Source organism: Podarcis pityusensis (assembly GCF_964106645.2).
Source record: "Podarcis pityusensis genome assembly, chromosome: 16".
Classification (NCBI taxonomy): Eukaryota; Metazoa; Chordata; class Lepidosauria; order Squamata; family Lacertidae; genus Podarcis; species Podarcis pityusensis.
The window spans coordinates 39,324,991-39,337,421 of NC_138041.1; the positions used below are offsets into that span (position 1 = coordinate 39,324,991).

At 41.6% G+C, this 12,431-nt stretch overlaps 1 protein-coding gene across 2 annotated transcripts in view; it reads left to right on the top strand.

Annotated features, from left to right (window-relative positions):
• Positions 1–12,431, top strand: part of DNAH10 (dynein axonemal heavy chain 10) — a 117,984-nt gene that overhangs the window by 18,415 nt on the left and 87,138 nt on the right. For both annotated transcript variants that reach the window (XM_080985597.1, XM_080985598.1), the window contains 9 exons: positions 200–394; positions 657–827; positions 2,146–2,322; positions 2,594–2,770; positions 2,951–3,120; positions 6,039–6,190; positions 8,041–8,205; positions 9,528–9,735; positions 10,399–10,555. In XM_080985597.1, the coding sequence (XP_080841723.1) occupies positions 200–394; positions 657–827; positions 2,146–2,322; positions 2,594–2,770; positions 2,951–3,120; positions 6,039–6,190; positions 8,041–8,205; positions 9,528–9,735; positions 10,399–10,555 (1,572 nt within the window). The remainder of the gene's footprint in view (positions 1–199; positions 395–656; positions 828–2,145; positions 2,323–2,593; positions 2,771–2,950; positions 3,121–6,038; positions 6,191–8,040; positions 8,206–9,527; positions 9,736–10,398; positions 10,556–12,431) is intronic.

Genomic DNA, 12,431 nt, shown 5'->3' on the forward strand with positions numbered 1-12,431 from the left:
AGTGACAATTTCACAGCACTCAGACAGCTTTTGTCAGCTGCTTGATGGCCGATCCTTAACCAGAAACTCTCTGGGTTTCTTGTCTGGCTTCTCAGACTAGCTCAGTTCCCATCTTCCTTTCTGGGAAAAATAAAGCACAAATTGAAAGCCACTAGAAATTATACCTGCCTACACATCAGCTTTTTTTGTACCCTGATAGGTTATGGAAGAGTTTTACAACATCTTTGGTCCTGAACTGAAAGCTGTCACTGGGGATCCAAAGCGCATTGATGAAGTCTTGCGACGAGTTGACGGTCTTGTCAGTCCTTTGGAGGTTCTGACCTTTGAGCCTTTCAACATCAGATGTGCAACTCAATGGAAGATAGTTATGGAGGAATTTAAAATGGAAGTTTTGGTAAGGAGCAGAAGCTTTGATTTGTATTTTTCTAGCTACTCACTAGAACTTCTTGTCTCCCTGCTAGAACCCCTGAACAATAAGAATTTGACCTACAAGCCCCTTCAGTCCTTCTATGAAGTGATCTGTGAAACAACAGTTTGCATTTAGTATGGCGTTTGGAAGCCTGAGCGGTTATTTTATTGCGTTAGGACTGCCTGCCATGCCTGCCATTGATAAATGAGAATGCCCCCCTTGTTAACTTCCCTTTCTTAATTTTTAGGATATAGAAAAAGAAGCAAAGAGCTTCATTGATGATTCTTTTAAGACTCTTCGTTCAGCAGAAGCTGCTTTTGACATGCTCTTAAACTTCAAACACATCCGCTCTCGAGAGGCCATTAATAAGCAGATGATGATGAAATTCAATGACATTTTGGCACAGTATTGTAAAGAGGTATTTGCTGTTCCTTTCCAGCCATGACTCCTTAGATCTTTTGGTGCCCTTTGTGAAATAGCATCTCACCTCAAAGTTTTATGCAGGAGCTGCTGAGACTGGTGACTCCCTTCTTATTCCCTATCCTGCCTTGCATGTTAAGCAGTAGCACCTCTCTCCTCGGGTAAGCACCAGCTACCTGCTGTGTTGGGAAGCTGGGAAACAACAGAGCCCCACCCAAGCTGCTTCGCATCAACAGCCACGGATGTTGAGGCCTCCTTTCTCATAGCTGCATCAATCTTAAGGACTCCCCCAGTGGTGAGACTGGTCTTGATACCATAATAATTAACAACAGGGGTGACTTTCCTGGATTTCTTTGTTCACAGGGAAGTAGTCACCCTTTGTTTGTTTGTTTAAAAATCACATTAAAGCACTTCTTAAAAACTAGTAATAAGAGCCTATGAGTGAGTGGTATCTCTTGTTGATATAGATGACATAGGCACAATTCAAATAGGCACTGAGACACTCAAGCAACTACACACACCTATCAAAATGCTCTGGGACTCTGTCGGGGGGGAGAGAGTCTTGTTTCTCTACTAAGAGTAATTGAGGGGTTGCATTTTGGGACAAGACAGTTCCTCTGCAGCAACAGCATGGCACAAAAACTTCTGAAGATGGTGATTCCCCCCAGATCTTTCTCAGAGCTTAAAAAGCCTCAAAAAAATGTGGGCTTTTATATAGATAGTGTATGGGAAATGGTCAGTTCTATTAACAGAATTTTGAAATCCCTTGGGCCTAGGTTATATATTGTAAGGTACTGGGAGGGTGTCTGAAACAAACATATCCAGTAGTTAGACTCTGCCACCTTAACTCCTGCCCCACCAGTGCTCAGCTACCACTGAAAACAGAGTGAGCTCTAGGCTCTGTAGGTACCCTCCAAACTGCAGTTCTAGCTAGTCCGTGTCCACCAGGCTGTCTAAAGCCTCAGTGCTTGCACTTCAGTCTGAGCAACTAGCCTCTAGGTTGAGGACACTAGGTTCTGGTTCCCTTTCCCTAACTGCTAGCTTGGATCTTGCTCCCTGCCTAGCTTTGTCTACTCACCTGACTTTGGCCCTCCTGATCTTTGTTTGATGTTCTGGGACTTGTCCCAACCTGTTTTGGACATGCAGCTACTTCTGACCCCATTTGGATTATGAGGTGACTCCCTCACTTCCTGGATCTTGGCTGCCTGAAGCCTGACCCTACTGAAATCTGACATATAGCATCTTTAGATGTTGCTAATGATGAAACAAAGAATTTTGCCTAGTAAGATGATAAATATCTTTTTTTTAATTCACAGGTTGAGATAGTTAACAACATATTCGTCAGTAACCTTTCCAACCCACCTTTATGCAAAAACCACCCTCCAGTGGCAGGAGCAATTTACTGGGCACGAACTCTTTTCTACCGTATAAAGCACACCATTGTTCGATTCCAAGAAGTAGAGGAGCTGCTGGCTAGTGAGCGTGGAAAGGAGGTGGGCTGGAGTTTTGTTACTAGTGAATAATAATGCACATTAGTATATATCAGAAACAGCATTTCAGTGAACTGGGAAGTTCAAAGTACATTGTTTTGGGATGGGAAGTTGCTGAATAACATTCTTGTTTTCATTTTTCAATATTGTTCTGTAAGCTGCTCTGGGATTTGCTTTAGGATGTAGAGCAAGACAGAAGAATGTTCAATGAATAAAAATGAAAAGATGAACTGCAGAAAGTAAAAGTTCTCTTGTCTGACCTGGGGTATTTTAGGTGAAACAAAAATATCTTGAAGTGGCAAAGAGAATGAAAGAATATGAAGATTTGAAATATGACCAGTGGAGAGATAACACAGAAGATAAGCTCCCTATTCTATTGAAAAAAACTCTCCTTGCTAAAGTTCATCCTTCTGGAGCTATTATTCAGGCTAATCCAGAGACCCGTGAGCAGGTGGCTATAATTTTTTTCTTGTTCCAGCCCTTTGCATATCCTTGAGAAGATAAGGATCTTGCATAATAATTTTCAGTTTAATAAATTTCTGTTTCTATTTGGCAACATTTCTTTCCCCTTTTGGTTTATGTTTTGACACATTGTCCTCCTTTCCGTGGTTGTTGATCTTCTGGGATGTAGAGTCCACGTACTGAAGAGATGGACACTGGAGAGAAAACTACTCGTTTCACAGTTAACTTTTCTCCCAAGCTTCGAGAGATAATCAATGAAACAAAATATATGGAACAACTTGGATTTCCAGTGCCTGAAATAGCCAGGAATGTGGCCCTTCAGGAGGACAAATTGCTTAGGTAAGGATATCATGTGAATCTGCTCTTGTCAGAGTACATGGCAAGGGTGAAGCTGTTGGTTCTCCTTCATTGGTGGAGAGCATTCTGTTGCAAATCATTCCTCCTGTTTCCTCTGGTAGAGTCAAGCAAATCAGTAGACTTTGTTGCTTCAATTGGTGGAAAGCCCTTTCAGTTCTGGTCCTGCCTGCTCAGTGCTCACAGGCTTAGAGAGGAGATTTCCTCCATCTTTGTGTTTTTGGCTTGCTGCTTGCTCAACTCAGTAGCAGGTTGGTCTTGGCAGGAAAGGCAGAGATTCACCTCTTTGATGCTTTCAACTGTTGTTCAAAGGGCAGGACGGGCCCTACTACTAGGCAGAGTGGGCGTCTGCCTTGGGCAGCTGGTTCTGATGCATTATTTGTTATTGTTTGTATTTATCAAACACCTTCCAATTAAGTTCCAAGGCAATGTACAAACTATAATTAAAAAAGAAGTCTAAAAATGGCATGAGGAAAAACCAGAAGGCAAATTTAAAACCAAAACAAAGTTGACACCCATGACATTTTCCGTCCAGCTGAGAAAGCCCATGGAACAAAAAAAGTATTCAACTGTTTCTAGAAAGTGCAGATTGTGACTTGGCAGGAACGCTAACCTACAGAATAGGGGCAGCCACACTGAAAGCCCTGCTCCAAATTACTGTGGAGCAGGCTTCTGGTATCTTTCCAACTGAAAGGAAAGAGACCTATGGGATATAGAAGGGATAAGGTCATCACTCAGTGTGGGGCACCATCATATCCTTCAACTCAGGCAGCAAAATATATTGGGCTTGCCCTGTTGAAGAAGTAATAATAGCTGCTCCCAGCTGTCACCAGAAAGGAAAAGATGGCTAAGTACTGCACACAATATAATGTCCTTAAGAGTCACTGAGAATTTTCAAGGGGCAAGGTAGCTTCCAAGGCCACTTATGAAAATGAAGGGCTGAGTAGAACTTGGTCAGGTAGCATACACTGCACATGGAATAATGATGATGCACATATGAATGGGTTGCTCCAGCTACTCTGGGGAGATTCCAACAGAGTATAAAAAACATAATGAAACATCAAACATTAAAAACTTCCTGATACAGGACTGGCTTCAGTTTTCTTCTGGAAGCCATATAGTAGTTTATCTCTTGGACATTTGATGAGAGGGTGTTCCACAAGGCAGGCTTTCTTGGTAGTTTGGTGAACAATTTGAAGATTTCTCTTTTTGATTACATTTGTCCCAGATCTTGGGATGGGGGTTGTCCTCCCATTAAAAGGGATACAGGTAAAGGTAAAGGTACCCCTGCCCGTACGGGCCAGTCGTGTCCGACTCTGGGGTTGTGCGCCCATCTCGCTTAAGAGGCCGGGGGCCATCGCTGTCCGAAGACACTTCCGGGTCACGTGGCCAGCGTGACAAGCTGCATCTGGTGAGCCAGCGCAGCACACGGAACGCCGTTTACCTTCCCGCTGGTAAGCGGTCCCTATTTATCTACTTGCACCCAAGGGTGCTTTTGAACTGCTAGGTTGGCAGGCGCTGGGACCGAGCAACGGGAGCGCACCACACCACGGGGATTCGAACAACGATCGGCAAGTCCTAGGCGCTGAGGTTTTACCCACAGCGCCACCCGCGTCCCTAAAAGGGATACAGTATATTATTAATTTGCATGGACCTGCCTACTGGAAGAAGTGGAAGGAGCAGCTAACACCAGAAAACACTTCATTGATCAGAATAAGTCTTCATGGTAAATCCAGTGTGTTCCTTTCCTATGACATTTTGTAGCATTTTTTTGCCACACACGGGCTGTTATTTCACTCTGAAGGAGATGGGGAGGGGTACAATCAGTTTTTTGGCCCTTTGTGTGCCATTCTGGGAGGGCCCTGGTGTGATGTAGCTGTGAGCCCACAGTGTTGAATCTAGTTGGGAAAAGAGAAAGTCAAGCAGTGTTTTGCTGGTATTAAGGTTCTAGGAAGCTAAGACTGGGTCAGGGTGTGCAGGACCTGGGACAGCTCACACTGCAAACTCCCTAGGAAGATCAATGTTGTTGATCTGAGTACTTAAATAGCAACACAGGCCTGTTAAGTACCTTTGCTGAGAGCTACTTAGAGTTTAAAGACAGAACTCTGGCTTGGAACCTGGTACATGGGTATTGCTGGCTGAGCCCCTCTGCCTTCTCTGCTTGGAACATGGGAGCAAGGGGCATCCAGAGAAGCAATGGAACTGTAGTTTCTTTTCTTGAGGAAGGAGGGAAAGCACCAGCTTGGGGGAAAAACAAAAAACCTTAAAAAAAACAGCTTGGGGAAAAAACAAAAAAACATTGTGTAAGGTGTTCAGAAACAATGTTTTAAGACCAGTATAATTTGGATTGTATGATCCTTGGTAGGAGCAACTTAATCAAACTTGTATGCTATCTGATAGGATATGTATTCAATTTGTCCCTGAAGAAGAGCCTTATGATTGAAAAATGCTTTGGACCTGAATGCATTGTTTCTGTTGCACCTTTGAGCTCTCCTGCTTCCTTTGTTCCTGTCTTTCTGGTCTCAGCAACAAAGGTTCTCATTCTTTGCATGACCCATGGGATGCTTTTTCAGATTGCACCGTTGCGTAAGGTGTTCAGGGTTCCTGAGGCAAACTTCTACTGCCCTATATCCAAAAAGGCAATATCTACAGCAGAGTCACTGGGAGCTGACATTAGGCTTATTTTGATGGCTTTAAGACTGTTCTTTCAGATGTTACCCATTTTTAGACACTTTGATGCGTGCTGATTTCTCAAAGTGTGTAGAAATCTGTCTTTTGGAGACAAAGTGATGTGAAATTGGCACACCTGTAACCACTCAAATGTGTCATTGTCAAGTATCTTAAGATGAGGTGATGCCTGAATGAAGCAGTTCTTAACAGTTTCCTTGTGCCTCTTTCTTTAGATACACTGATGGCATAAAACAGATGTTGGATCGCTATCATGCATTAATAGGAACACTGAATGAAGCAGAGACCCAGCTTCTGGATGAACAGATACAAGAACTTTGGCGAGTTTTCAGATCTGGTTACAAGAGGCTCAACTGGAACTCATTAGGTAGTACATTTTCCCTTGTAAAACAACTTTAAGGCAATAATTATCAGTTAAAATTTGCTAGAACTTGACATCTTTTTCCTTTTGTCATTCCATCCTATAAAGAGAACAACCTAACACTTGGGTTTTCTCTGAGATATATAGTAATTATTCTTTTTTCTTTTCTTTTTAAATATAACAGAGGAAAAAAGAAGTACCATCAGCTGCCATTAACAATAAAAACATTCCATCAATCCTGAGTTAAACATATAAATGAATAAAGGCTGTCTGTATTTCCAAATAGGTATCTAAGTAAGGTTCATGGGTATAAGCAGTAGCTTGTTGTATAGTAAATAAAGAAACAAGAACACATTTTTAGTTCTTCTTAAAAAAGAATGGGTATAGTGGCCCTCCTGATGCTATTGGACTCCCAGCTCTCCTCAGTCCCAGCCATCTTGGCCAGTGGTCTGGGATGATGGGAGTAGAAGTCCATAGAATCATAGAATGGTAGAGTTGGAAGGGACCCAAGGGTCATCTAGTACAACTCCCTGCAATGCAGGACTCTCAGCTAAAGCATCCATGACAGATGGCCATCCAACCTCTGCTTAAAAACCTCCAAGGAAGGAGAGTCCACAGCCTTCCAAGGGAGACTGTTTCACTGTCGAACAGCTCTTACTGTCAGAAAGTTTTTCCATATGTTTAGTCAGAATCTCCTTACTTGTAATTTGTAGCTGTCCCTCCGAAGAACTATTTATACTGGTGCCAACTTTGCTATATCTTAGAGCAGAGCTTTCCAAACTGTGTGTCGCAACATGTTAGTGTGTCAGCTGCAGTATGTAGGTGTGTCGTGCGAATGCTCCCCGTACTCCTCCCAGGGCTGGAAAGGAGTTAGTTAACCTCCAGTTTGCTAGTAAAACTGAATTACTGCACTGTGAAATGAAGCATGTCTAAAAAGTGTGTCACCAACATGAAAAGTTTGGAAAGCTCTGTCTTAGTGTAGGTCTCAGAATGGTTTTGTTCACTCCAGCATTTGAAATATTATGTGTGTGTTTTTCAATCCTTGCTTTGATTAGTTTCAGTCAAATGTATTGGATTGCTATCACTGATACAATATTTTGGATTTTTCTGCTGTTTTTTGTTGACATCCTTGAGGACTTGCTAATGGAAAGCCATGAGAGACATATTTTGAATGCAGTGCATACATAAGGCTCCTGAAGACACACTTGCTTAGGCAAGCATTCTCCTGGACTGAACTTCTGATTCTATTGTTCAACCTGTCTTTTAAATGTTGTATCACATAATTTAACTAAGGATGTTTTAATGCCCAATGGATATGGTATCATGTATTTTAATTATGTATTGATTTTATTGTTGTAAACAGCTTAGAAGCCATGTTGGCATATAAGCAGTATAAGGTAAAGGTACCCCTGCCCGTACGGGCCAGTTGTGTCTGACTCTAGGGTTGTGCGCCCATCTCACTTAAGAGGCCGGGGGCCAGCGCTATCCGGAGACACTTCCGGATCACGTGGCCAGCGTGACGAAGCTGCTCTGGCGAGCCAGCACCAGCGCAGCACACGGAAATGCCGTTTACCTTCGCGCTATAAAGTGGTACCTATTTATCTACTTGTACTTAGGGGTGCTTTCGAACTGCTAGGTGGGCAGGACCTGGGACCGAAAGATGGGAGCTCACCCCGCCGCGGGGATTCGAACCGCCGACCATACGATCAGCAAGTCCTAGGCACTGAGGTTTTACCCACAGCGCCACCCGCGTCCCTTATAAGCAGTATATAAACTAATAAATAATACATACATACCTGCATACTGGGTGTGGACTAAAGACACAATAATGATCTGGACTCCCTTTTGTTTCAAAGGTATTGGTGACTACATTGTGCGATGTACCCAGTCCATTGGGAAGTTTGAGTCACTTGTCCATCAAATTCACAAGAATGCTGAAGACATGTCTAATAAGCTTTTGTTAATAGAATCCACCAATTTGTTCAAAAGCCCAGCTTCCAAATTTGAAGATTATCTTCCTGGTAAGCCTGTCTGTTTTTGCTGATTCTAGGCCTTGTACAGTCATTGGTGTGGTGCAGAGAGTCTAGGTTTCAGGTAGATAAATTCAGTCTCCATGTAGGAACAGTATTTACGTAATAAGGTGTGAAATGTGATTTGATGTGATTTGTTTCTGCTGCTTGATAATGGATTTAAAGTAAAAACAAAAGTCTGCAGTGCACTCTGTATGCTACCATGTACACACCTTTTCTTTGTGAAGAAAATGGCTTGAAGCAGTCCTTGAAGGCCATGTTCACATGAACATGAAGCAAACAGTGTTTCCTGCTTCTCTAGGGGCTATTCAGGAAATTGTTCCAAATATTGTTTTTTAAAAACAATATTTAAGATTTATTTATATATTACTTATTTCTGAAATCTCTAAGCAGTGCACATTAAAATTATAAAAGCATACAATGGTTCAGTGTTCCAACTAGTTGTGTTTTCCTTCAAGACATTCCATTCTACTCTCCCTACCCTTTTCTTTCTTTCTCCCACCCCTCACCAACTGGTACTGTGGCTACTGAACATGTTCAGTCTTCATTGGACTGTTTCAGAGGGAGTTGCCCTTAGGTGTGGGTTTTTTCTACTTCTGCAAACTTTGGAGTCCCTCTTAGTTTGCTAATATCTCCCTCTTGTTTCTCTGTAGTCCCATTTCAGCTACATACCCACCATAACTCTGCACTTGAGTTTGCTATTTGTATGCGTGTATAGGTGTGTATATAATATGCTGCTGTTTCCATTTCTTCATTGATTTTGGGATATCCCAGAGCTTCCTTGTCATTGCTTTTTATTGTGCGTGTTGCCATTCTCTCTGCACTAGGTAAAGGCCCCCTAGGAAAGAATTGAGAGGCACAGACTCCTTGTAGTGTTTGCATGCAGAAGCAGTACTGGTGTTAACGCTATTTGTTTTTGAAAAGGAGATTGTGCACCCCTTTCTTCCTCTTACGTTGAACAGCCCAGCTTTAAACACTGTTATGTGTGTTTTTTTAGTTATGTGAAGTTACTGTCCTCATAAACATTGCTTAAGATTGTTTGATTATCCATGTGCTTGAGGACAAGTTATGAAGAAACCTTGAAAATGAAAGCTGGTATTCCAGTGGCTCCTCTAGATATTATTTTACCCACACATTGTGTTAACGGGCACCTAAGAAAGTCTAAAGAGTTAGCCCTGGTACTGAAGCTGTAACTTGTATGAATTCCAAATAACTCTTCATGTGGAGTGAATTTTTCAAGGAGAATCCCAGCATATTATCTTGTACATTTGTTAGCAACTGACAAATCTTAATTTTGCTACCCACCTTGGCAGGGGCGAAAGAATACTTTGAATACATTAAGCATGAAAGATCCAGGGATGTTGAACACATGGTACACAAGTACGTTTCCATTGGCCCCCTGCTAACCAAAATGGAGGGGCTTATTGTGAACACAAACACTGGCAGGGCCTCCAGACTGGTTCATTATTATGCCTTTTGGGAAAAGAAAGTTTACCAGAGCTTGACGACCCTGATTCTCAAGTAAGTCTGTTTGAACATATTTCTTCCTCTTCTGTCTAGTTGTTTGCTCTCTGAGTGCAACTTTCATTCATCTTTCCCTGGTTGGTGTGCAGGAGACACCCAGTAAAGAGTAGGTTAGCATCACCCACCACTTAGGCAAAGCTTCTTCATATGACATAGCTTTGCTGACTAGGCTCAACTCCTGAATCCCTGCCCCAGTTCCTTTTCCTAGGTCAGATCTCCTGCTATTTCCCTGTTTTATCTTTCCTAGATAATTATCTCCTTTGGTTAGCCGAGTCAAATTCTGCTCTTTACCGCATGCCAATTGGGAAAGGAATATTGTGCAGTTCTTATGCATGTTCTTTCCAAGGAGTCCTCAGGGACACTCCTGCAGTTTGCCATAGGATGTTCTTCATGTTCATTTTTATCAGGACTGCTTGGAAGGGGCTTTGCCCTTCACATTCCTTTTGTTCTTCTACACACGTCATACTCTGGGGCTGACTCAGCTCCTGTTGGAACTGTGTCAGGGGCTTTTGAGCTGAGCATAGTCTACAAAGCTGTGTCACAAGATGCTTCTTGGCTTAGGTGGTGGGGAATATTAACCCGCTCTTTACTGGACACATCATACACATTTCCTGGAAGGAACATCAATGATAAGTGCCAATGTTCTGTTTCTCTTTGCAGAAATTTGCAGTCTTTCAATGCCGCTGTGACAGGGAATACCCCTCTCTTTCAAGCAGAAACAATTTTATCAGCTCCTGAAATCATCCTCCAGCCAAATGCTCCTGAAATTGAAAAAATGTGTGTACAATGCATTCGAGATTGTGTGGAAGTTACTAAAGTGAGTATTCTGTGTCAATTTGCAATGAGGTCTAGGTGAATTTCCTTTTCTTTGATTTATGTAACAAGACAGTAGAATACCATGCTACCTACAATGATTTAGGGGCATTAAAATTAAATATGTATGGTTCAATTAGGTATATTTCATCAAGATACAGATTTTTTTTTATAAGATTTATTGAAATTTTCAAAGTATTACAAAATAAAACAAAAGCAGTAGAAAGTACAAAATAAAAATAGTTAACAAAGTAGAAAAAGGAAAAAACAAACCCCTTCCAACCATATGAATACAAATTCAAAAATAAGAAAAAGTGACCAAAAAAAAGAAATACAAAAATACATCACAAACAATTAAAAACATTTAAAAACAAATTCATTATTCTCAAATCCTCAACTGTCATTACCTTCTTTCTTTGACCACCTCCTCCCTTTCTTTGTATCCTAGTTATTAATTATCCCAGCAAATCCTTTTCATATTTCATAATATTCTGTCATTACATTACCCTAAACTGTTTTAATCTTATCTTACTATAATAAAATAAACCTTAAAGCTTAAAATTTAAATCCTATCCTTACCAATTTCTCATAACCATAATACTCTTTCATAATTCTTTAAACATCTTTGCTAAAGCCACGTAATTTCATTCCAACATTTTTCTGACATTCATCAATTTTATAAAACAGTTCTAATGGTAGAAAAAAGAGATACAAACAGATCCAATCTTCATCCAACGTCCTTTCCTCCTGGTTCCGGGTTTTGTCAGTCCTTATTATCCCGTCGATCTAGCCCATTAACCTGGCAGCCTTATATCCGAGGCCCTCAAGTCTCTTCCATGTCCCTTCCGCAGCTCTTCTTCATATTTGTATTTTCCCTTGTCTCCTGCTCGTGGTAACTCCAGCTTGATATGGTATTTAAAAGCATGTTTCAAAGACCCTCCAAAATTAAAATAAAGAGCCCCCACAATCCCAAACATCTGACGGCCCATTGCCAGATTTGAAAAGTCCAAACATCCCAGCATAGGGGGGTCAATCCAGCCCCCCATTTCCAAACCAAACCAAACTTTTTCTTTCCAAATCTGGCTTTTTCCAAGTTCATTTGTCAAATCCGAAAACTCATATTCCTGTTGGGCCTGTTCTGTCAGGACACACTCCTGATTTAATTCCTGAGTGGGCTCCACATATTTTCCCACTGTCTGTTCAAAATTTCCCACTGCCTGTTCTAAATTTCTAGTCGAAGTCGCCATCCAATTCACCTTCTCATGTAACTGTTCCAGTAGGGCATTTGTTTTATAGAAAGCACACAACAAAGCTTCTGAATACATTGTCCTGCAAGGTCAGATGCCTGTTCCCACGATTGTAATCTGTAACAGCTGCTGGCTCCCAGGAGTTGGTTACAGTTTCACAGGCTCCCTCTAGGGGGAAAACTTCTATTTGTTCTTGCAACAAAGTTTCCCTTTTTGAGATACTTTGTCAATATTTGTTGCTTAAAGATGCGAAGGGAAGCAGTGGAATCGCTATGTTTCTCTTCTTTTAGCTATCTGTCAAAAACGCTTGTCTCTGGTCAATGAACTTCATACGTCAGTCCTGACACCCCGCTCCAGGATCAGGACGGTGGAAAGTTACTTTACTTTAAACTCACTTTAAACAGTCCGAAAAAGATCCCCCTCCTTCTCCTGCTGTCGAAGGGGGGTTCCACAATTTTAAATGATGAAATCCAATCCTTTAAAGGCGATTTTCTAAGCTCTAGCTTACGTTGTCTTTGCTTTATTCTGTCTACAAAAGAACGGAAGGCTGACTTCCTGTTTAGACCTTCCCGTTCCGTACCAAATTAAAATAGGTTTTTAAAATCCAATTCCTTTCTGCTCGCAAGTCCTTAT